Source organism: Zonotrichia leucophrys, chromosome 10 (genome assembly GCF_028769735.1).
Source record: "Zonotrichia leucophrys gambelii isolate GWCS_2022_RI chromosome 10, RI_Zleu_2.0, whole genome shotgun sequence".
In the NCBI taxonomy this organism is placed as follows: Eukaryota; Metazoa; Chordata; class Aves; order Passeriformes; family Passerellidae; genus Zonotrichia; species Zonotrichia leucophrys.
In genome coordinates this window covers 16,849,728-16,872,066 of record NC_088180.1, presented here as the reverse complement: position 1 = coordinate 16,872,066, position 22,339 = coordinate 16,849,728, and the positions used below count along the sequence as shown (strand labels likewise).

The 22,339-nt window shown below is 43.4% G+C and overlaps 1 protein-coding gene across 1 annotated transcript; it reads right to left on the bottom strand.

The window, feature by feature from the left end:
- Positions 1 to 651: 651 nt before the first annotated feature.
- On the bottom strand, positions 652 to 21,235 carry SYNM (synemin). The gene is made up of 4 exons (XM_064722132.1): positions 20,374 to 21,235; positions 15,180 to 15,304; positions 9,431 to 9,501; positions 652 to 7,935 (listed from the first exon to the last, which is right to left on the bottom strand). The coding sequence occupies exons 1-4, from the start codon at positions 21,157 to 21,159 to the stop codon at positions 4,304 to 4,306; spliced, it is 4,614 nt and encodes a 1,537-aa protein (XP_064578202.1). The 5' UTR covers positions 21,160 to 21,235; the 3' UTR covers positions 652 to 4,303.
- Positions 21,236 to 22,339: the final 1,104 nt, after the last annotated feature.

Sequence of the window (22,339 nt, the reverse complement as noted above, 5' to 3'; positions counted from 1 at the left end):
TGCTTTTCTCTCAGTGTATTAAAAATGGAGGATCTCTTCAGAAAGTCTCACTCTTTCACATAAAATCTCATTCTGACCCATTTCTTTAATTAAGAGAAAACTGGGTTAAAGGTATGAGTGATGTTTTCATTACAAATCAATTGCATAGTTAAACAGAAAAAGGAACTTTATAGTACACTGAGGGTAGCATTTAAATATATATGTGTGTGTGTGTGTATATATATAATTATTTTCCATTAAAGATTTAAATGGGTGTAAAACAATTTCTTTACTAGAAAAGGGTAAAAGTTAAGACATACCTCGGTCAAGTGCCAGGCTCCAAGGACAATTGTGATGCTGAAATCTCAGGGAATTCCACCTTCTGTGCTGCTTTATACTCTGCCTCTCCCACTACCTGTGGCACCCCACAACCACTGCTGGTCCCCACGTGCTGTGTGCAGTTGGAATAAGGAATATGCCATGTTCTGCCATCAAGTCTATGATCAGCCTGAAAGAGGTGAATCTTTGCTGGAATGAAAAATTGGGTTCATTCTTTGAACCAAAATTAGCCCAGCCTGAGAGCAAGGTATTTACAGACATTGAGTCCTTTTTCTTGGACAGTGCAGCCTTAAAAACATCAGACAGGAAGAAAGAGAAACATCTGCATTGATTTTCATTGTTTAATACTCAAGAGTGAAAAAGTGTAAAATCACAAAGCTTATACCACCACAAAAAACGCAGTTTCATTGCAAATGACCAGAACACAAGCTGCCTGCAAAGTTTCACACAGCTGACATCAACAAACCCAGGTTCAACATTCTGACCGTCTTTTGAAACACCTGCTGTTCACAAACATCAGCAGCACAGAGCTCTCGCTATCTCACACATCCTTCTTGATCTTCTATGCTCTATTTGCTTCCTAGACCAGTGGTTTACACATTTGAAAAAAACAGTGCCCCACTTCTGGTCTATATCAGCATAGAAATACAGAGTTTTTACCCTCCCTAAAATGCTAATTATATTTTAAAAGCATTTTGTTTAATCCAAACTCAGCGGATTAAAGATATATAAAGAAATAAAGTTTTTATTTCTATTTAATAAAAAGCATAATATGAGTAAGCTTCAGAAGTGCATGCTGACTGAGGGTGTGTCACCAATCTGCTCAGCCACAGGATATAATTCTTGGGTGAGTTAGTACACCAGGGAGTAGGTTATGTTTGCTCTCATTAGTAATTCATGGACCTACAGCCCCAGTTCTGCACATGCAGCCACGAGGCGTGCTGGATATGTCTGTCCACCTAAATACACTCTGCTGTCTGAAGGTAGAATTATCCAAAAGTTACCATTATGTCTAAATGTGTCAGGTTAATAAGAATTAAGTGGAAAATGGGTTGCTTATATTAAAACTTTTTAAAACTTGAATTTTTATATGTGAGGCAACTTTGTTTTCACAGGCTTTCTTAATGCAAAGGAACTGTGCCTAAAATGTTAAAATCCTTTTAAAATCATGCTAATGCACATTTCCAGTACTCTGCAATAACCTAGCTTCCCAATAATTGATTAAAATCCTGCTCTTAAATAGAAATAAAATCCACTGAACTAATTTTTCCTCTAGACTATGTATCAAAACAGAAAGGTATCTTGGCATAACCTACTGCATCTGACAGTGATGTGCAAAGGAATTTCTGAAGAGCTGTTGTTGCCTCAGTGGAAGCAACACTGATTTTTAATTTTTTAAAATCCTTCAATGCTAAGGGCATCTGCATTTTATGAGTCACTTGCTCCTCACTGGTTTATTCCCTCACCTTACCTTATAATCCTCTCAGCAGGTGAAGATAAACAGAACAGTTCTGGCATCACTGTTCCTAAGGAGCACCTGAATCTGTCAAAGATTCCACAATGTATTCATCAATGGGCTTGGCATTGTAAGTAGCTTCTTGTTGGTTGCTAAATATATTTTCTGCAGATATTCTTGTATCTGCTTTACAGAGAATGGTAAGTCTTGAATAAAATTCCAAGAAAACTTACCTCATTATTTTTACCTCTGTTGCTTACTACAGACCTGACTTCTTCCTTCATGCAGTTATTTGATACTTGAAGTACAGAATCTGATTACAGGCAGTATGGCACCTAGCTGGAAAATTCTGGCTTGTACATGATTATTAAACACAGAGATGTTGCCACCTTTAAAATCATACAGTCAACTAAGGAAACAAAAATATAGGATGAGATTAGAAGTATTATAATAATTAACATCCTATTTATAAATAGAAGCACAGGCTCTTTTCTGAGCATATAGGAATAGTTTTGAAAAAATATTATCTATTACACAGTGAACAGTATAAATAAGCTTAGATTACATGCCTTGAGTGCTTCTACACAACTCAGTTTCCTATTCATTTTCCAGCTGTTGGTGGAACTTCCAATTTCAACAAATGATTCCAGACAAAATGAGGAAAACATTCAGAAAATTTTGCAGTGCAGACAAACCTCATGAGTTAATCTTTGGAACATTAATAGCTTTGTACAGTTTCAAACTTAGTAAAACTAAGGCACACATGGATTAAACTGTCCTATATCTGAGAGAGCAGGATATGTCAGTCAGCACGGAGCTTCTCAGCTTTGCATTTACATTCATAGTATAAAGCAGCAGTCAGCTTTGAGAAATCTACTTCTGTTAATAGTAAGGAATCTGAAAAGTGACTAGTCATGCCAGACTAAGATAGTCTAACTGGATTCTAAGATGGATCAGCACACACAAAACTGGGCTTACATAACCACAGGAAGAAAATCCGGGAGTCAGCACTGGCCGGGCTGGCGCTGCTCAGCCTCCCCAGCCAGGTGTGTGTCTGCTCTGCAGAGGTGGGCACAGCGAGTGAGTGTGTGCTTGTGTTTGTGAGTGTGTGTGTGCAGAAACAGCAGCTTCTCACCTCTGTTTGGTACTTCCATACGTGTCCAGTATGGTATTCCTTACCTCAGTGACAATATTTTTTGGCTATTTTTGTTACTGCCAGCACTGCCCAGGTCAGGCCAGCCAGTGGTGCTGTGCTGGCTTCCAAGCTGAACTTATAAAGTCACTGAATTATAAAGTGAAATTATGTCCTTCATTCAACCAATGTGCAATTCAAGTGAAATTAGCTTATTTGCAAACGATTTAAGTAAAAGGCAACTTTGGCCTAAGGCACATGTTACATTCAGAGGGAAAAAAAAAAGAAGAAAAACAAATTCAAATCTCAGGTTGGGTTTGCAGGGGGAGTGATTGAAAAGGACATCTTGTTTGTAAACAAAGGATTATCTGGGAATGAGCTGACACACAATGATCATAAGTGTCATCAATGTCATTTGTAGAAGTTTCCTTCTAACAGGACACATATCAGCTAATTTCACTGTGTTAGGAAATTAGGCACTATGTAGTCATGTCTGACTCTTCACACTTGCCTTTAGCAATACCTAGTATCAGGTAACCCATGAACTGCAAAGGAAGTTGAGGTTACTAATGTACACAGCCACCGATTCTGTAAGGAGTTCTCCTTACCTCAGTGGGAACACCATCCAGTCTAGTTTTAAAATTTGTTTTCATTTTAGAGATATATTAAATATACTATTGTCTAACCATAAAATTCACTATTTCTCACCTAGAATACTGTGAGAAATTCTTACCTCAGTGTTACCTCTTTCTTTTTGCACTGCATTCAAGCTATAAAAATAATGTCACTTTTGTCAAGTCTTGCTATGCTTAGTTTGATCCTACAGGATCATATTTAATTTTATAGCTGTAATAACTGTCTCTTATAATGTATGCATTAGGTATTGCATATAACTACACAGAAATGGAACTGAAAATCAGCTACTACCACTCATTAGTCTCATATTCTGTTAAATTTGTGGTCAGTAGCTTGAGATTCAAATCGAATTGCATAGTAATATTGTAGTAACCAAGTACAATACAGTATTAAGAAAAAAATAATTTGAAAAGTCCTATTCAAGCACACATTTAATAGTTGGTGTGCTATAAAACAAACAGAAAAATAGAATCCTTTGAATTCCCCAGTAGCAAATTCCTGTTTCTATGGGTGGAAAAATCTGAAAATACTAGACACAGAACTCTGAGGAAAAATATTAAGAGCATGATCTCTCCCAAAAATAAAATTTCCAATAAAATAAAATGTGCTGAATAGAGGCTTAAATTCAACACTTCTCAGTCCAGCATTAATAATCTAAATAGTTTGAGTGTTTGCCCATCCCTTTTTTTCTCTTTAAAAAAAAAGGATAATATAAAATAGGTATAAACAAACTGCTATGTAGGCTTCATCAGAGAGTCCTTTCAGAACCACTGTCCATCATTATCATTCTCCTCATCATCTTCCTCCTCATGGTCCAGGTAGACAAAAGCGACTTTCTTCTCTTCAGAAGTATCCGACCTTTGTCCGACCGTTCTTTGCAACTGCACAGTTTGATCAAAATACGACTGTTCCACCACCTTTTCCCCCTGATCTTGGGAAAAACTGGAGAGAACGTAGCCACTTCTTGTGCTTTCATTTCCTGCAAGCTGGTTGCTTTCAACAATGACCTGTGGCTGACCAGCAGAAGGCTCTTGCTTGATGGACACCAGCCTTGCCCCTTGCTGTTCTGCAGATGTTCCACCCATATTGGAAACATCCATTTGGAAAGTGTAAGCTGTTTCCCTGGAGCCTACTTTAACATGCTTCACAGAGCTGCTGCTCTCAGATGACTCTGCTATTTGTGAAAGATCTTCCACCACTCCAGCAATGGGTCCTGAGAAGATGATTTCCTCAGCATGAGTTCCTGCAGGACTTACTTGAACGCGCCTGAAGGCTCTTGAGCCTCCTGAAAGGGTCTGGTCTTCCAGTTCAGTGATTTCTGTGTGCTCAGAGGCAGGCCCCTGGTAGATGATCTCTTCAGCTGTCATAAAGCCCTGGGGACCCATCTGGACTTGTCTGACTGAACTTTCTGCCTGCGAGAAGTCCCTTGTGCTGCTGACCTCCACTTTACCGGAGATGGGCCCCTCAAAGATAACGTGCTCAGTGTGAACCTCTTTTGGGCCCAGCCTGAAGTGCCTCATTGATCTGCTGACATCCACAGCCCCTTCAGCCTGGGAAAAGCCATCTGAGCTGTTGAGTGCCAGAGAGTCCAAACCCGACCCCTCAAAAGACATTCCTTCAGTCATTTGCCTTGATCCTACTGTGACACGTCTTGTGGTCCTGCTGAAGTCTGTGGAGACCTTCTGAGAAAGATTTCCAGAATCCATCTCTTCTACAACTGTAGTAATAGGGCCTGTAAAAATGACTTGTTCTGTGGTTTGGATTTCGTTGGGGCCCAGTTTGAAGTGCTTCACAGATTGGCTGAATTCTGACAGCCCCTCTCTCTGAACGAGATCTTCTGAGGCACTGAGCTCCAGCGTTTCAGAACCAGGCCCTTCATACAGGACCTGCTCAAACCCCTGGACTTCTGCTGGGCCAACCCTGACACGCCTCTGGGACTTGGTCTCATCAGCTGAGTGTGATGAGTGAGAGGCCTCTCCATAATCTGCAGTTTCCGAAACCGAACCGTCATAAACGACCCTTTCAGTGGTGTGATAGCCAGTGCCACCACTGCGCCTCGTCGTGGAGGAGCTGTAGATCTCCTGGTCGGCAAAAGGAGTGTATTTGTCACTCTGGGAAGAAACTTCCCCACTGCTCCTATCTGAGCTCTCTTTCTTCAGGGAGTGTAATGTTGCCTTCTCCTTCTCGCTCGTGATTACTTCACCAAGCCGATCTACATCAAATTCATCAGCATTAAGGGTCTGGGACAGATTGACTTCAGCAACAATGGTCACTGAGCCCCCCTCCTCCTTCTGATCAACTTTTTTGATATCAAATGCCAAGTTACTAGCGTCCACTCTGCTGTCTTTTGTTAATGCAGAGAGCTCCTCTTTCACACTTTCTGGGAGACTGCCCTCCAACTGCTCCAAAGCTTCCTTCAACTGATGTTTAGGGTCTTTTGTTTCCTTGGATAACAGCCCTTTTATTGAAGTCTGAAATTCATGGGGAATTTTAATTTCTTTTTCAATAACAATGGATTCAACATGGGATCTTTCACCTTCAGGAGGATGCTCTTTTAAAATATGGGCACTGGCTTCCTCTCCCACCACTTTGTAGGTATCTTCTGGAGACCTTGCACCTTCCTCTCTCTTACTTTGTGTGCCTTGCAAAAATTCATCTTGCCAAGAATATTTAATAGTTGATTCTTCTTCAATATGAATTTGCCCATAGACTGAGTCATCATCTTTTTCATTAATAATAGGATGCTCATCAGGAACAGATACAAAATATTTCTGTTCAATAGGTGAGTCATCTTCCTCAGTTACTTCTTCCACATGAGTGAAGCTCTCATGGCGCGGTTTCTTCTTTTTGACATCTTCATACGTGAAGGTGACATTTTGTTCCTCCTCACCATAACGCCTCTCCCTCTCAGGGAATGAATCCTCCACTTCTTCTACTTGGAAAGGTGTTGAAAAATCACTCCTTTCATCGGTGGTGTAATCCAGTGGCTCCTCTACAATCTCCACATTCACAGACACGTTCTTTCCGCTCTCGCTTCCTTTCAGGCCGTGATGGACAATATCTTCTATCTCCTCTTTGGAAGGAGTCCCCTCAACGCCCTCTCGAATCACTTTTCTAACATCCTGGTTTGATAGGTGTCCTAAGTCACCTTCATCAGAAATGGCTATGTCTTCTTGAACTTGAGACTGCACTGTGAACTCAGTCTTTATTTTCCCTTCATCTTCCTGTTCTTTCTTATCAAAATAAGTCACTTTGGTGTCTGTCGACATCTGTGAACTAGACGAGTGTGTGAAACTTTTAAGAATATCAGCAACAATATTCTCTGCTATGCTTTCAGTTGGCAGAGCTCCCATTTTATGGCTCCCATCCTTAATTTGCTCTTGATCTTCCAGACTGGACTCTGATTCTGAAATCCTCAGGCGAGTTTCAGCAGACTGAGTTACATGTTCATCTGTTTCTCTTCCCATGGAAGTTTTAACACCTTGTACCCTTACTTCTTTATTTCTATGAGGCTCTTTGTCAGGAACAGGCCTTTCAATGGTGATTGGTACCTCAATGACATCTTTGCTTCTTGATTCCGAGGTCACAGTTGCATCTTTTTTGGTTGCTTCGCTTTTCAAAGTTCTTGCAGCAGAACTATCACTGCCTGTTACCTTCTGGCTAATTTCCTCATGGATATATTTTTTCTGCTCAGTCTTCCTCCCAAAATCGAGAGTTTCTTCTATAAAAGATTTCTCATCAGTTTTCTTTTTCTCATCCTTTGTTTGTTTCTCCAGCTTATCTTTTTCTTTCAGCAGAGATGTCTTCTCATCGGTTGGTTTGCTGCCACCTCTTTTGTCTTTTAGTGTGGTCCGAGTTTCAATTATAGTTTCTTCATATTTAGATGGTTTTGCATTGGTAATCAGCTCATAGGCTGGAAATCTAGTGAAGCCTGGTTTACTTCTTTCAGCATCAGGCTTGTGGTCCTTGTCTGATCTTTCAGCATGTGTTGATTCCTTTGAAAAAGATACTGTGGATGAAGTTGTAACTTCTGTTTTCTTCCTTTCTGGAATCCTCTTTTGCTGCATTTCAGTGCTTCTCCAGCTACTGTAGTCTGGAGTAAATGTTCTTAGCTCTTTGTGGTCTGTTACAATCCTTTCATCCTTTGTGACAGTCGTAGAAGGGCGATATGTTGAACCAAGCAGGTCCCTTCCAAAAGTTCTTCCCCCCGTTGTTGTGTGTGATCCAGACAGTGTGGAGTGGGCTGAGTAATGTGCAGAGCTGCTCATATTTGTCACTGGCATTCTGTGCCTCGTGTCAGGGATCCTGGGAGCTGGTGAAGTTCTACTTCTATTGCTTTCTTGATAAGTAGAGTAAATATCAGTGTAGTTTGTATACAAAGTGTTTATAAGATCTGCAAAGAGAGCACAGGTGACCAAGCATTAAAATAATGGTTTGTATTTAAAATATCATCAAATAGAGGGCATGAACTATGAAAACATGCACTATGTTTTATGAAAGAAATCACGTCTTCATTTTCAGTGGAGCTTTGTACAGGCATTCCTGTAGGTTTTGCTTGTTAATTAAGTCTGTGGTAAATTACATTAAAGCTGAAAGCAAAGCTTTTTCTCAAATTGCAAGATCTTGCTAATTTTACCTGTTGTGCACTACTGGGTATTGTGGCATTTATTGAGGAATTACACTTTTTATATTTATAATGACATTCATTTACAACTTCTTATTAAATAATGTATGCTGATATCACAGGCTGGGTTTTTTACTTCATTACTGAAGTTTCTTAGTTCCTATTGACATTCAAGGGCACACTCCCACCACATACTAGAAACTGCAAACACAAATACAACCCTTCATAGCCTCACAGTAAAGAACAACAAGGGAGAGAAACAAAGAACCTTTTAGGCTCTGTCTATAGAAATTAATACAATGTTCCAGAATATCTGACAGGTAAGACCAACCAGTACTGCACACACACATCTCTCACTCCTAAAAAGCTACCACATCTTCTCTGACTTTTGGTAGTGTCTCCTGTATTATTTCTGTATTTCCTTCCCTGTTCTGTGAATATGCTGAGCACTGTCTGCAGAAGTACTGGCTAGTCCAGACCCAAACTCTGCTGTCCAGATGCAGGCACAATGTTCACAATTTAACAGCACAGGCAGAGCTCTGTGAGCATTTCAGCCTGAGCCTCTTGCATTTCCTGCTACATACACAGCCTTCAAATGTCTTCTGGGACTACAATAATGACCCCACATTGCTAAACTCCTGAGTATTATCCAGATTAATTCTGTTATTAATTGCAATGTCCACAGCAGTCACAGTGAAGGTCTATCTTATCTAAAACCCTGTTTGCAGGGACCAAAAGTAGATACACAGGGAAGAGTATAAGAACAGGGCAAGTAAATAGTGATACTTCCCTTGTATACTCTCACAGCCTCCAGAGATTTGCAGCTCCTAAGATAGAAATGGTATCTTTATGTTTAGTGAGTCTTTGATTTGTCTTTCATTACTCTGCTAAGATATCTCTTTAAACCCACGTGAACTTTTTAACACTCACAATGCCTCAGGATGATGAACTCCTTATTTTTAACTACATGTTCTGTTAAACACCTCTTGCTTTATACTTCAGAACTCTTTAAGACCTATGGACATCCAAAAGTTCTTTAGAGCTACAAAACATCACTCCCTATGTCCTCCACTCAAGCCATGATTTTATAAGGTATCTCACATAGAAGAGCAATATGTTGATTTAAAATATTAACACTCAAAACAAATTCAATATTCACTTTGCAATACACCCATAAAAATATACATCAGGAAGAGTATAACATAATGATTTCCAGTTGTATTTAATTTAATTCAAAATTAGTTTTAAAATATTCATATTTTACCTTGAGGCAATTTCCCTGCATACTCTTCTCTCCATATAATCCACGGCTTGCACTCCCCTTCTAACAAAGCTCTGCAAAACACAAAGGGCATTTCATTAAAATATTGGGAACAATAAGCATAATATTTTACATTTATAAGTCTTAGGAATTGAAACAATTATCCTGTAGTTGCCACATTCCACTATTCCAGGTTGTTCCAAGTCCCATCCAACCTGGCCTGAACACTTCCAGGGATGGGGCAGCCACAGTTTCTCTGGGCAAGATGTTTTACAAAAAAAAAAGTCAAAATGGAAAAAAAAAAATGACAGCAACCTTCCTGTTTGTAAAAGAGTAGTAAAGGTGGTGTTGAAGTGTGATATGAGGGAACTGTTACAGGAGGATTTGCAAGTTGTATCATTGTGAAATGAAAAATGAAGGAAAGTATAACTGCTGCTATCAAACACAGTGCTGGAGGAAACAATTTACAGTGTTAAATTAACTATTCTTAGTTCCTATTCCACTGGAAATCAGCACATCACATTTCACAAAAAAGGAGTAGGGAAATTCTCTGTGTCAGAAACTGCTTGGTCTCCTTTAATGCCCTCTGTGTGTGTCCCTGTCCCTTTTGGCAGTGACACTCCAACAGCTCCCACACTTCCAGGAAGCGCCAGGGCAGCAGCCTGGAAATGCTACATCAGGCCATGCCCTGGGCAAGGCAAGGCTGCAGGCAGCACAGGAACTTGGTGGGTTTGTGCTGCTCCCACCAGCCACTGACAGCATTTCTGGCCTTGGGAATGCCAGATGTTCTGCACTGATAAGACACAGCTGCAACACCAAAGCTGGCAAGAGTAAGGCTGGAGGACTGTGATAGCCAAGGCTTCTGCCTCCCCAGGGCAGGAGCTGAAAGCCACTCAGGACTGGGGTACAAACGCCTCTGCTGGACATTTCTGTCAAAACTAACAAAGCAGGTGTGTTAACATCACCTGTATATTTCACACTTCCCATGACTGATCACTTTGGCACCAGCAAAATATCATTAGCAAGATTTTCTTAGCCTTGATAGATTTGCCTAGATCCAGAAGAAAAGCCGGGTTAGAATTACCTAAAACAGGCTCAGATGGGCATCTTTCCTTCTATTTTGTGAGCTGAAAAAACCCACAGTAAAAGTAATTTATCTTTCTCCAAGCTGAAAGAGACTTCATGGGAATTAGATCCCTTCAACACATGTAATGCTCCCAAGACCAAACATCTGATCTGATGGAGCCAGTGAGTGCCAAACAAATTTCTCTGACAGACCTGCCAGAGAAGCTGGTGGTGACGCTGCAGAAACACACCCAGGAGCTGGCAGGGAAAGTGTTAACCATGACGAAGGAAAGCAGGAATGCGGGGAGTTTGACTAAGGATTTCTGGCTGCTGTTAAAACAACAGTTGTTCAGTTGCTGCAGCAACCCATGAGGTCACTAAAAATAAGTTCCAGGAGGTAACTGTATATGGCAAAGGGCAGCAGCCCACAGAAAAGCTGGATCTGAAGTGTTACTACTGAAAGTGAAAGGCAAAGCTTCCTGAAACCTCTGTAAAACTGGACAGAGAATCAGTATTTTACTGGGCACTTCATAATATGTATGACCTCATGCTTATCAGAAACCAAGAAAATGTTAAACTGAGCTTGGCTTACTAAACTGGCACGAGAAAGAGCAGCGTACTGTACTGAGCCAGCAAACTCAGCTTGGGCTGCTCTGCTTGACCATAGCTTGAATTTATGCAAGTCATTTTGCTTCTCTATTCCTCTGCATCCTTTCCTAATAACAGCCTCTTGGTGGTAAGGTCTGCTTTTAAAATTAAACTGCCCAAAGAATTAATTTCAACTGAATGAACTTTTAAGCACTCATAGTAATAATAAAAAAAAACATTGCCCCAAGCAGCACTCTTCTAAAAAAAATAACCATGTCAGCTACTTCCTGGAAATCAGGTCCTAAATGACATATACTCCCATTTTGTTAACACTTAATTTAAGTGTTACCAGAAAATAATCCAACTGCACTGTTAGCTCATCTCATTATTAATGGCATTTATCTAAAGTTAGCAGGGCCATGCTCGTCAGCCTGTGCTGGATGACAACAGAAACAACCAGTCCATGAGAGCAGGAGGAGGAGATAAAGTGGTTGGGGTGGGGAAAGAGAACAAGAGGATGTAGTGCAAATTTTATTATGGGCATTCAGGACAGTAATGACTTCATTTCAACTACAGAAACCCAAAATCTCAGATGAGGCAGTTGCCCAGCAAGCCATAAAAACTCATCCTCTCTATCCTGGGTATTTGCTAAGGAGTTACAAAAAATCCCCACCTCTCCAGGAAGGGGATCAAGGCCATTCCACACCCTTTTTCCATCCTCCCAGGACAGGAGAACAAGGAGTGTGAACAACAGCAGGTACTGCATGTTAAATTCCCCAGGTGTTGCAAACTCAGTGTGTTCTCAAAAAGAAACCCATACAGGAGTGGAACCTATTGGATGGTACAAGTTATGAAGAGGAAGAAATGAGAGTGACTGAAAAAGCTGTGGTGAGTGGCTCAGAGGAGCTTAATGCTGGTGATGACTCTGTGAGAGGAAGGCATGGAAAGGGCCAGAAGTGTTGATGGAGGAACACAAGTCAAAGTTCACCTGGCAAGTGTGTTCAGAGATCCTAACAATGACCGTGGAAATAAAAAAGAAAAAAGTTTTGTAGCCTTTGGTGCTTCAGAATGCAGGGTGGTAACCTGAACAGAACGCTTCTATCACACTGGAATTTCAAAGTGAAATATTTTGCCCTTCAACAACATATTTGAGAGAGGACAGAAAAGCTCCTGAACCTATTGGTACAGCCTCTGGGCAGCCTCTGCTATGTGAAGAGAAGTTTCTGCTAGCTAAGGAGAAAGATCTGAGAGTAATTCAGATTCTAGGCAGGTTTTCTATCTCTTTTTAAAATCAAGATTTTTACAGGGTGACTAATTCACCACTTCTCTCTGGAAATAAAACCTAAGCATAGTTAAGTAGCTGTGGTTTTGAAGGGTTCCAAGGACACAGAACAAAACTGTGAGACACTTGATAAATATTTACTTCAACAGTGAGAAAAGGGCTTAAGAATGAATATTCCCATGAGGTGTAATTCCACAAAGCCACATATTTCTCTTCCTGAGTGAATCTCAGCTCCCAGAGCAGGAAGGGTGAGCAGAGTCAGAGAGGAAACACACTTGGACCTTCAGGAAGGGTGTTCCTTGCAGCAGTGATCCTTCTTCCCACTCCAGGAGCAATGGTGACTAATGGAAAGAACTGATCTTGTAACATAACTGAATGAGTTGTAAAACAAAAAGAAAACACACGGTGGGAGGCAAAAAGGCCCCAAGACCAGCTACCACACCCTCAACCTACAGGGCCAGGAGGAAAGGAAATGCCAGGGCCTTGGTGGGAAGCTCTCCATGGAAAGCTCAGGATGCTAAACTGAGTGTGAATAGGTGGCTTTTGTTTCCAGTCTGCATAAGCCAGGGTATATGGCAGCATCCTCTGTGAAAACCAACTGAAGCTGTGCTCACATGCCCTTCTTTCCACAGGTAAAAAGACCTGGGAGAGGAACAGGATTTGAAAAAGCACATGAATGAGCTGTCCAGAACACCCCTACTTGACCTTACGGATTGGTCTCCTCTCACAGCAGGGTTGACAGAGACACACAAGAAGGAATGAACTACTTTCTTGAATAAAGAGAGAAAAAGTAGAGAAGTGGAATAGGTAAAACTGCATATATGTAAAACCACAAAACAATAGCTTTTCAGCTTCTGATATTTTAAAAGAAGTTTGTTTGCTGGCATTTGGAAGTTTTTTATCTGTAGCAAGGCCCATTCTCTTATTCTTATCCCATCTTCAGTGGGCAGATGCTCATTTTTCCATTGACATCTGCCTTGCCAAGGCCATCAGTGACCCAAGCTGCATTCACATCCATCAGATGAAGAAACCCTATGGATTAGGGAGCTTCTGAACTGGACAACAAACACACTGCAGGTGATGCTGAATTGTTGTCCTTTCTATAACCAGGACAGGGAATCCTTAGACAAGCCAATAATACTCAGATAATCAGTGATACAACTCTGGAGAAATTCCAGAATTTCATGGGCTTACAAGGTTCTCAAACAACTGAATATCTGGGCATTATCATTCCTAGTTCTGGATGAATACTAATCATCAAAACAACTCTGATAATTCTGCTATTGTGACAGCGCTAATCCTGTTTTGCAGATGAATAAACCAAGGGAGAAAGTTTAACGACAGCAGTGAAAGTCAACAACAGAGCTGGGACTAAATTCAGAAGAATCATGTTTTTTAGCAAAGTTAACAGAATTAACACACACAGATAAGGATCACAGCTGGCTAGCACTTCCACAGTAATGCTCCAGACACTGCTGGCTTTCCAAGGATCACAGGGATCCCCAAACATCAAGCAACACACTGTTGCTTATCAAGTGACTGCAGATTACTCGTCCCCCACTGTCTGTGATTTTATCTCCTCCAGAAATCAGCCCTGGTCTGTGCCTCCTTGCAGACAAGGCTTCTTGAACAGACTGTTGGTGCTCTTCCATGAAGACATTCTCTGCTCACTGCTCCTTATCAAGCTCCTCAGAAGTTATTTCAAGTTTCCCATATTTTCAGTTATGCAACTGAAATTAAATTTCAAATGCATCAGTGGATTGACAGTCCACACACCTCACCCATAACTCCGCTGGTGCTCTCTTTATCCAGACTTACTGGTTCACATTCAGGACACAGCATTAATGCTTTAGGACACAGAAGCATGTATTATATTTAACTGGAAACACCCCATCTATTTACACAGGTTGAATATTAATAATGCATCCAGTGTAATGACAGAGGCAGTCTCCTTAAAAAAATACAGAAGTACCCTGACAATAAATTTTCACAAATTATCCCTTTCCTCAGTAATAATTGCACATCTCTCTGTATTTGAAGATCAGTATCTCAATCAAATTTGTTGAAAATATTGTGCTATTTGTAGAAAAAACACATCATCTTTACAAGAAGGAAGGATCTTCCTCCAGTTCATCAGTTTTGGGTTATTTAGGATTTTTTTCATTCCAAATCAGTTTTGTGCCGTGTACATCATGATTCCCAGACAAGAGAATTACTCTGCCTTTTCAACCCCACAGCTATTTAGTGGCTAGAGAGAGGTACAGTCCTGAAGATTCATTAGCAGGAATGTTGCTTGCTCTTATCTCCCATTTGATCTAAACATGTTTTCATAACAAATCAAGGATGGAGAAAGGCAGGACTTAATCAAACGGACTTTTCTGTTATCTTCCCACTATCCTACAACTGCAACAAGGATGGGGAACTCACTGCTTACATCAGTGCTGCAGGTGGTGGCTAATCAACATATTTAAACAATGAAATGTGCCACGTAAATTGACAGCAACTGCATAACCTCAAGTTTTATTGATTGCAATTTAGGGATATTGCCTCCTCAGCTTGTAACCAAATATTGCCCCCAAAATCCCCATCAATCTGATATCCATTCTACCAGGACTAAGAAGGTTTCTTACATACCATGATATTTGTACCAGGTTAATAGGATTCCTATGAATTATATTGGTTGTAGAGCCTTGAGACTCCCAAAGTCACTGCTTGTATCTTAAATGCTGGAAAGGGGATGAATGGGGCTCCCATATCTATAAAAAGGGATTTAAATTATACTCTGTCTAGAGAATAGAGTGTGACCACAAATCTTACCTGTAGGTTTCAATTTCAAGGATGAGGCCTGCTTTCACCTGCAGGAGCTCTTGGTAGTCCCTCAGGTAATCTGTGATTGACATGGTCAGGAACTGCTTCTCTTCTTCCAGGGCATCAATTATTCTCTGAAAAGAAACAAATTATTTTTAGTTTTGAAAGAACATAAAATATGTAAACTTCAAGGCCTTAAAACATAAAAAATTTAATTAAAATAAAAACTTATACAAAAGTACATCAGTGCTCTATCACTTCAAGAACCAGAAGAAATCAGCTCCATCACCTCCCCATATACAAGCTGAAATAAATTGTTTCTGAGGCAAATTTTATGCTAAGTTCACTTTATTCCTTACTAAGCTGGTTAAAATAATTCAGTTTAAGCCATTCAGATGCCCTGTTCAAAAGTTATTAAGCACACATAACAAGGAAAATACACTTCTTTACAAGACTTATATGTGACTTGTTTGGTCATTTTAAGACACACTTAAATCACACTTGAGATCAGAAATTTCAGCAATTGCTTTGCCATGAGAACCTTATTTCAGTTCCAGTATTTTCAGTTCCACAGATGTCTGGTTTCAAACCAGTTTTAGAATTTGAGCATCCGTAGATGCCCACAGTGCTCACAAGGTAAAAGATGAACCTCCAGTGATTCCTTCAAGTTTTCTGCAGTATTTGGACACCTGCTTTGAGGCCCATCCAGCAATACCAAATCTCTAACCTTGCTAACTAATATGCTATAGATTGCAATTTGTTCTGGGGGCTGGGAAGACAGAAATTAAATATAAACAAAGGCCCAATTCTGTTTTGTTCACGTCACTCTGCAATATGCAGGAACTCTGAAATGTCATTTACAGAGCAAAACCTCATGTACAACACTAAACAGGAATTCACAACAGGGTATTTTAGATTTCAGTCTGAAAACTGCTTTGCAATCAAACTGGAAAATCAAGGCACTGATGGTTTAGTTTTAAAAAATTCAAAATATATCACTTACAGGCAGCCAGTGCTCCAGTATCACAGTATGAGCAACAGCATAAAAATGAAGATACAGCAGGGGACTCTGCTGTTAATGCCAGCATGATGTGCTAGGCAGAAGTAAGAACTAAGAATATAAAGTGCTGGCATGTCAAACATTAATAGTTTTGGGTTTTTTAAGTAAAACTAAAAAGAAAGCTCTATGAAGGAAGCTGCCTATATTTGCCTATACACGTGGGTACAGTTCTCTATATAACACATGAATTTCTTCATTTGCCTTTGCAGCTCTTGCTAAATGATTACACTGATGTTTCCCCTGACACGACAACCCTTGCCTACAGTCTTCAGTGTACTTAAAATTCCCTTTTTATGGCAGAAGACAAATCATATCTGCTTATCTGAAAGAGCACTAAAACCCCCCAAAATCCTCCCGCAGACCCAGGGGAGGCACCATCCCATGGCCAGGCAGACCTTCAGCAGCTCTGAGGGAACAATCCTGCTCAAGAGCAGCACAGACACAAAGGAAAACCCCGAGGTGAGAAGGGAAGAAAAGTACAAGTACTGTTTTTTAAAAGGAAAAGGTTACCCAGCAACAATGGCCAGGGTGCAACAGAACCAGGAGTCAGCAGAAGGTGAAGAAGAAAACCAATCCCTAAGAGCTCTTGTACAAAAGTTAAATGATTCAGATGTTTATTGCCTCCACAATTAAAACCTATACATGTGCAGAGCTTTAAAATGCAGTCCCAGAAAAATCCATACAGGAAATTTCTACACTGGACTACAGAGTATGGAGAGCTCTGAAAGACACGGGCTCTTCAAACCTATCCAACAACACAGGAGCTTCAGTCCCTCACCCCCAAGTTCTCCAGTCTGGGCTTGAAAATCCACCTGGATTCTGCCCATGGGGCTGGAGAGCACTGGGGATGCAAGAGCTGGAGCTCATGATTACCATAAGGGGCCACACAGCCCAGCCAGCTGTGCAGCAGTTCCAAAGGAATTAATTCCAGTGGGAGCAGACACTCTATAGACTGGTGGCAGACAGCCAGACACCCAGCCCTCCATCCCTGATGCTCAAACACAAAGCAGAAGACAACTGGCCTCAAGTGCTGTCTCCAAGCACACCAAAAAGCACAGGAACCAATCCATCAAAGTCCAGCAGATTGTGAGCCAACAAACCCATTTTGCAAAAGGTAACCTCTGCTTGGCAGATCTGGTGTTTTCTTCACACAGGACTCTCTTGGAAAGATCTGCTTCCCAGCCACATCAATCACAGCCCCCAAATCCCTGGGATGTCCTGCTAGGACTAAATAAAGGAATAGAAACTGTTTTCTCACCCTTCATGTGCTCCTTTCCAGGCAGCACTGGGAAATTTTAGAAGGGCAGCAGGGGGGAAAGAATTTACTTGGGTTGTCCAAGCTGTACCTAGTGAGGGAATAGAGGATTCCAGGCCCCAGCCCTTTCCATCTGGAACTATTTACTGATCCCATGGCTCATTCATGGCTCAGCAGGGGAGGAACTCACCCTGCACTTGCCTGGCTTGAAACTGCTACACAGAGAAAGGCACATGACATATCAGCATTAAATGTGCATTTGACAAGATTGTTTTCTCCTTCTCTTGAGCTCACAGCACTGACACAGGAGCTGATCTTAAACCCACTCTTATCAGTTAAAAATATCTGCCTCGTTTCAGAGCAGCAGGATGGGCCATGGATGGTTTTACATCCAAATAATTCAGGGTTTTCAAACCACCAGGAGTTTTTGCATCAGTATTCTCATGGCACACAGCTAAAATTATGGAAGGAAGAGACCTACTGAGTTCATCCCTTTAGCACTCAGGACTAGGGAAAATTTTCCAGTGTATGATTTACTGCCTGCCTGGTTCAGCTGCATTATAACTCCAAATTATTTTTTTTGACTCAACACTGCTGAAAGCTTCAGGGAGGATAAGGGCAGTTCAGGAGGCAAAGATGAACATATAAGGCAACTGGATGATATATGGAAAATATGAATAAATCTAATTGCCATTGCAGCTGCAATGAACAATAATAACTTGACTTTAATCTGTACATACATATAATTTTTACATGACACTCTACAATAAATAAGCATGGAATTGATGCTTTTTAAAGAGCAGTTTAAAACCCATGCTGAACATACTTCAACCAGTAAGAGAAATGAGTGAGGAAAAAAAAAGCTTTGATCCCAAGAACGGAACCTGAAACAGCTGCTCCTACGCATTCCATAATTTTTCTTCCTGTATGTGAGCAAAAGATTTTATTTCTCATGTACAGCAGACTGGCAGCTGCAAAAAGGCATTTTTCATTAAACCCAAACACAACATCCTTCAGAATTAATAAACCCTATGACATATTTGAATATACATCTAGATAATATTTAATTTCTGGTGAAAATGGTCAGATATTTTCAACACACTTTTTTCTTGTTGTTGTATTACTAAGATTTGAAATTATTTTTCCTGTAAAATCTAAAGATGCCAAACATTCATGAAAGTACCAGAGAAGTCTGTGATGTTGGTGTCAAAATAACAATCCATCTTGGAGCATTGCATCAGGATCATTCAAGGGCATCCATTGATTTTCATTATTTGACTTCTGCAATAGAGTGCTGTCATCTACAATGGGTTTCTCCAGTTGCTCTTTCAAAGAAAAGTCTTTAAAAGTACAACCAGATATAAAGACAACTGGTTTAAAAACACCTCCCTGAGCTGAAAAAGTTAAATAAAAGCCATTCTCACTGACTGTAGTAGAAAAACTTGTGGCATGGACAGCAAGCTATACAAAATGCTCTGTTTACTCCATATTTAGACGTTTTCAGTTTGAGCAATGATGACTCTCATTATAAACCCCTAATAAAAATTACAGACAGCAAGAAGGTCATGTTTTGGAAATCTAAGAAACTTTAAATATAAAATGGAAAAAATTAAGAGCTTTATTTCTTCTTTACATTTTCAGCAGGTTTTGTCTGTTGGATAGGTTTAATTAATGAGGGATTTACATATGTCATCCTACAGCTTTGGGAACGTTTACATATGTGACTGTCAGAATGAATTGTCCTGTCAAAAACGGGAAAAAAAATATTTAAAAGTTAAGAGCCTTTCCAATTACTTCTTACATACCTAATCTGTCTCAGTTCACAGCATCTGCAAACTATGCAGCTTCCAAACAATCCAGCAGAGTACAAAAACCAGACACACACAGAGCCACAGGTCCCAGTCCCTTCCCAGCTGCCAACATCTCCATAATCTGCACAAAGCTGGGCAAACACGGGGTTCGGGCACACACCGAGCTCCAGCAGGGTGTTAATAAAGGGTCTAACAATGAACAAAAGAAATGTTGCCCTCAGGAAATGGATGGATGGGCTGCATGATCTAATATGCGCTCTCCCCTCGGAGCTGGATGAGCGGATACTCCGCTGTTCCGGCAGGAGCTGATCCCCTCCCACACACACGGGGGATCACACATCACACCGAACACCATCCTGACACAAACAAACCCTCAGCTGCACACGCTCTAACCCCTGCTTGACACCTCCAACATCCACCTCCAGCATCTTCTCGCCTTTACACTAAGTTTTCTTAACTACGCTGTGGACCACAGGCTTTTCCCGAGGCTCAAGGCACACATTGGAATGGGTGTAAAACAGGAAGAAATTCCGGATTATTTCTGTGATGGGGACAGGCCACCCCGAAGCCTCAAGGCCGTGTCCCACGGTTCATTTGCTCCCAGGGGCTGCTCCGTGTCCCAACGCTCCTGCCAAGCCTGCCAGGAGCCTGGCAAGGCCGTGTGCCTGCTCCATGCTCTTGGCCACCTGCCGAGGGCAGGTTGGGAAGGGAGCACCTGTCACCAGGATGATGTCCTCAGGGTCACTGTCTCCCTTCTGAGTCACACCCAGCTCTCCCCAAACCCCCCGGGGCTCTGAGGGACTCCCCGCCCCACACAGAGAAGGGCCCAAGGTCCTGCTGGGCCACCTCCTCCTCCAGCCTGGGGAGATCCCACTGCCAGGAGGGAAAGGGGGGTGGGAAAGCCCGGACCACACCGAGTGAGAGCGGCTTTAGCTGCTCCCGGAGCAGAGCGAGGAGGAGGGACGGGAAAGTCAGGCTCACATCGCGCCATGGACCAGAACTGAAGGGAAAACGCGAGTGACAGGAGTGTCAGGGGAAGCATGAGAGTCCCGGCAGCGGGGCCCATGTGCCACCCACCTGGTACTCCTCCAGCTCGGCGCCGTGGCGGTCCTGCAGGGCCAGCATCTCCTGCTCCAGCCGCTCCCGCAGCGCGACCAGCTCCTCGCCCTGGCGGTGCAGATCCTCCAGGTGCTGCCGGCACTGCCGGCTCTCCTCCCGCAGCAGCTCCAGGTTCTCCCGGCTGCGCTGCGCCTCCTGCTCCTGCAGCACCTGGATCTGCTCCTGGTAGCGCAGCAGGGTCTCCCGGCAGCTCTGGTTGAGCAGCATCTCGTAGGTCTCCTCCAGCTCCTCCAGGCTCAGCCCGGCCAAGGGGGGCGGCAGGGCGGCCAGGTTCAGCCGCAGCTCCCGCATCTCCACCGCCTCCCGCCGCTGCCGCTCCGCCATGTGCCCGTGCTCGGCCTGCAGCTCCAGCAGCAGCTCCTCCAGGGCCACGCACTCGCCCCGCAGCCGCTCCAGCAGCGCCCGCTGCGCGGCCAGCTCGGGCTCCAGGCGCCGCCGCATCCCCAGCACCTCCGCGCCCAGCGCCCGCAGCTCCTCCAGCTCCCGCCGCAGCCCGTCCCGCTCCAGCTCCGCTTCCAGCTTCGCCCGGGTCAGCTCCTCCAGCTGCATCCGCAGCCAGGCCAGCTCCTGCTCGGGCACCTGGAGCCCGATCAGCTCCTGCTCCCGCAGCTCCGCCAGCTCCTGCGCCAGAAAGCGGTTCTCCTCCTCCAGCTCCCGCACGCGGGTCACGAAGACCCGCAGGCGGGAGTTGAGCTCCTGCAGCTCCCTCTTCTCGTCCCATCCCGGTTCCCAGCGCCGCCACATCTTGCCGGGCCGCGGGGTCGGGGCGCGGTGGCCCCGGGGCTGCGGGCGCTGCGCGGCTGCGGCGGGAGCTGCGGGGTGTGCGCGGCACCGGGACAGGCCCCTCCCCTCAGCCCCGGCCCTCAGCCCCGGCCCCGCCCCCGGACACTCGGCCCCGCCCCTGGCCCCGCCCCGCTGCGCCGTGGCGCCCCCTGCCGGCTGCTGGCGGCTCCCGCCAAATTCCTGGGCGGGAATCTGAGCCCGGTTTAAAGAGCAAAGCCCGTCTTAAGGACCAGAGCCCGGCTTAAGGAGCAAGTCCTGTTCGGGGAGCGAAGCCTTGTTCAGAGAGCAAAGCCCTTCTAAGGGAGCAAAGTCGGGCTCAGGAAGCAAAGTCGAGCTGAGGGAGCTGAGCCCTGTTCAGGAGCAAGGCTGGGCTTGGGAAGTAAAGTCAAGCTGAGGGAGCCAAATCCTGCTTGGAGAACAAGGCCCTGTTTAGTTAGGAGCCCAGCCCTGCTTAGGGAGCTCCCAGCATTGCTCTCCTGATCCCCTTTCCTTGGCATTCTCCTGCTCCTCCCTGTTGGGGCTCATCCTGCGCTCCCAGCGCAGCCCCAGCTGCTCTGCTCCCCACGAGGGATTTCTGGATTTACCCTCTTTGCCATCACCTGCTGCTGTTACTGCACCGTGCCTGGGCTTATGTTTATATAAAGTGTCAAATGCCACTTTTTAACACTACTTTAAAGTGGAACACCTCCAATTTTGGCTTCGTGTCACAACCATAAACCTTTGCCCAGCAGAAGAACATCTCACCTCGGGGCCGAGGCGCCTGCAGCCTGCGTGTCCCTGTGCCCGCTTCTCCCGGCCTCATTTTGCACCATATAAGGGCTGGATCCAGCTGGATCCTTTCATTGACTGCCTGGAACTCAGCGAGGAGGCAGTGAAGCATCACACCCTGTATTATCTACCAAATTAGACAAAAAAGACAAGGAGTGAGTCATTTCAGCCTTTCTCATCTCCCCAGGCGTTCTTCTCTCCCTCTCTGACACACACACATTTCTATTTCACCCAGAGCTGCAGCAGCACTGGGAGTTCTGCAGAGATTTTCTGCTTCACACAAGGCAGCACAGCTCCCACCTCCATGGTTGCCCCTTAGGACCACTCCCAAGCAAAGCTCTTGCATGGAAAGGACTGGAATTTGGCACAAGCC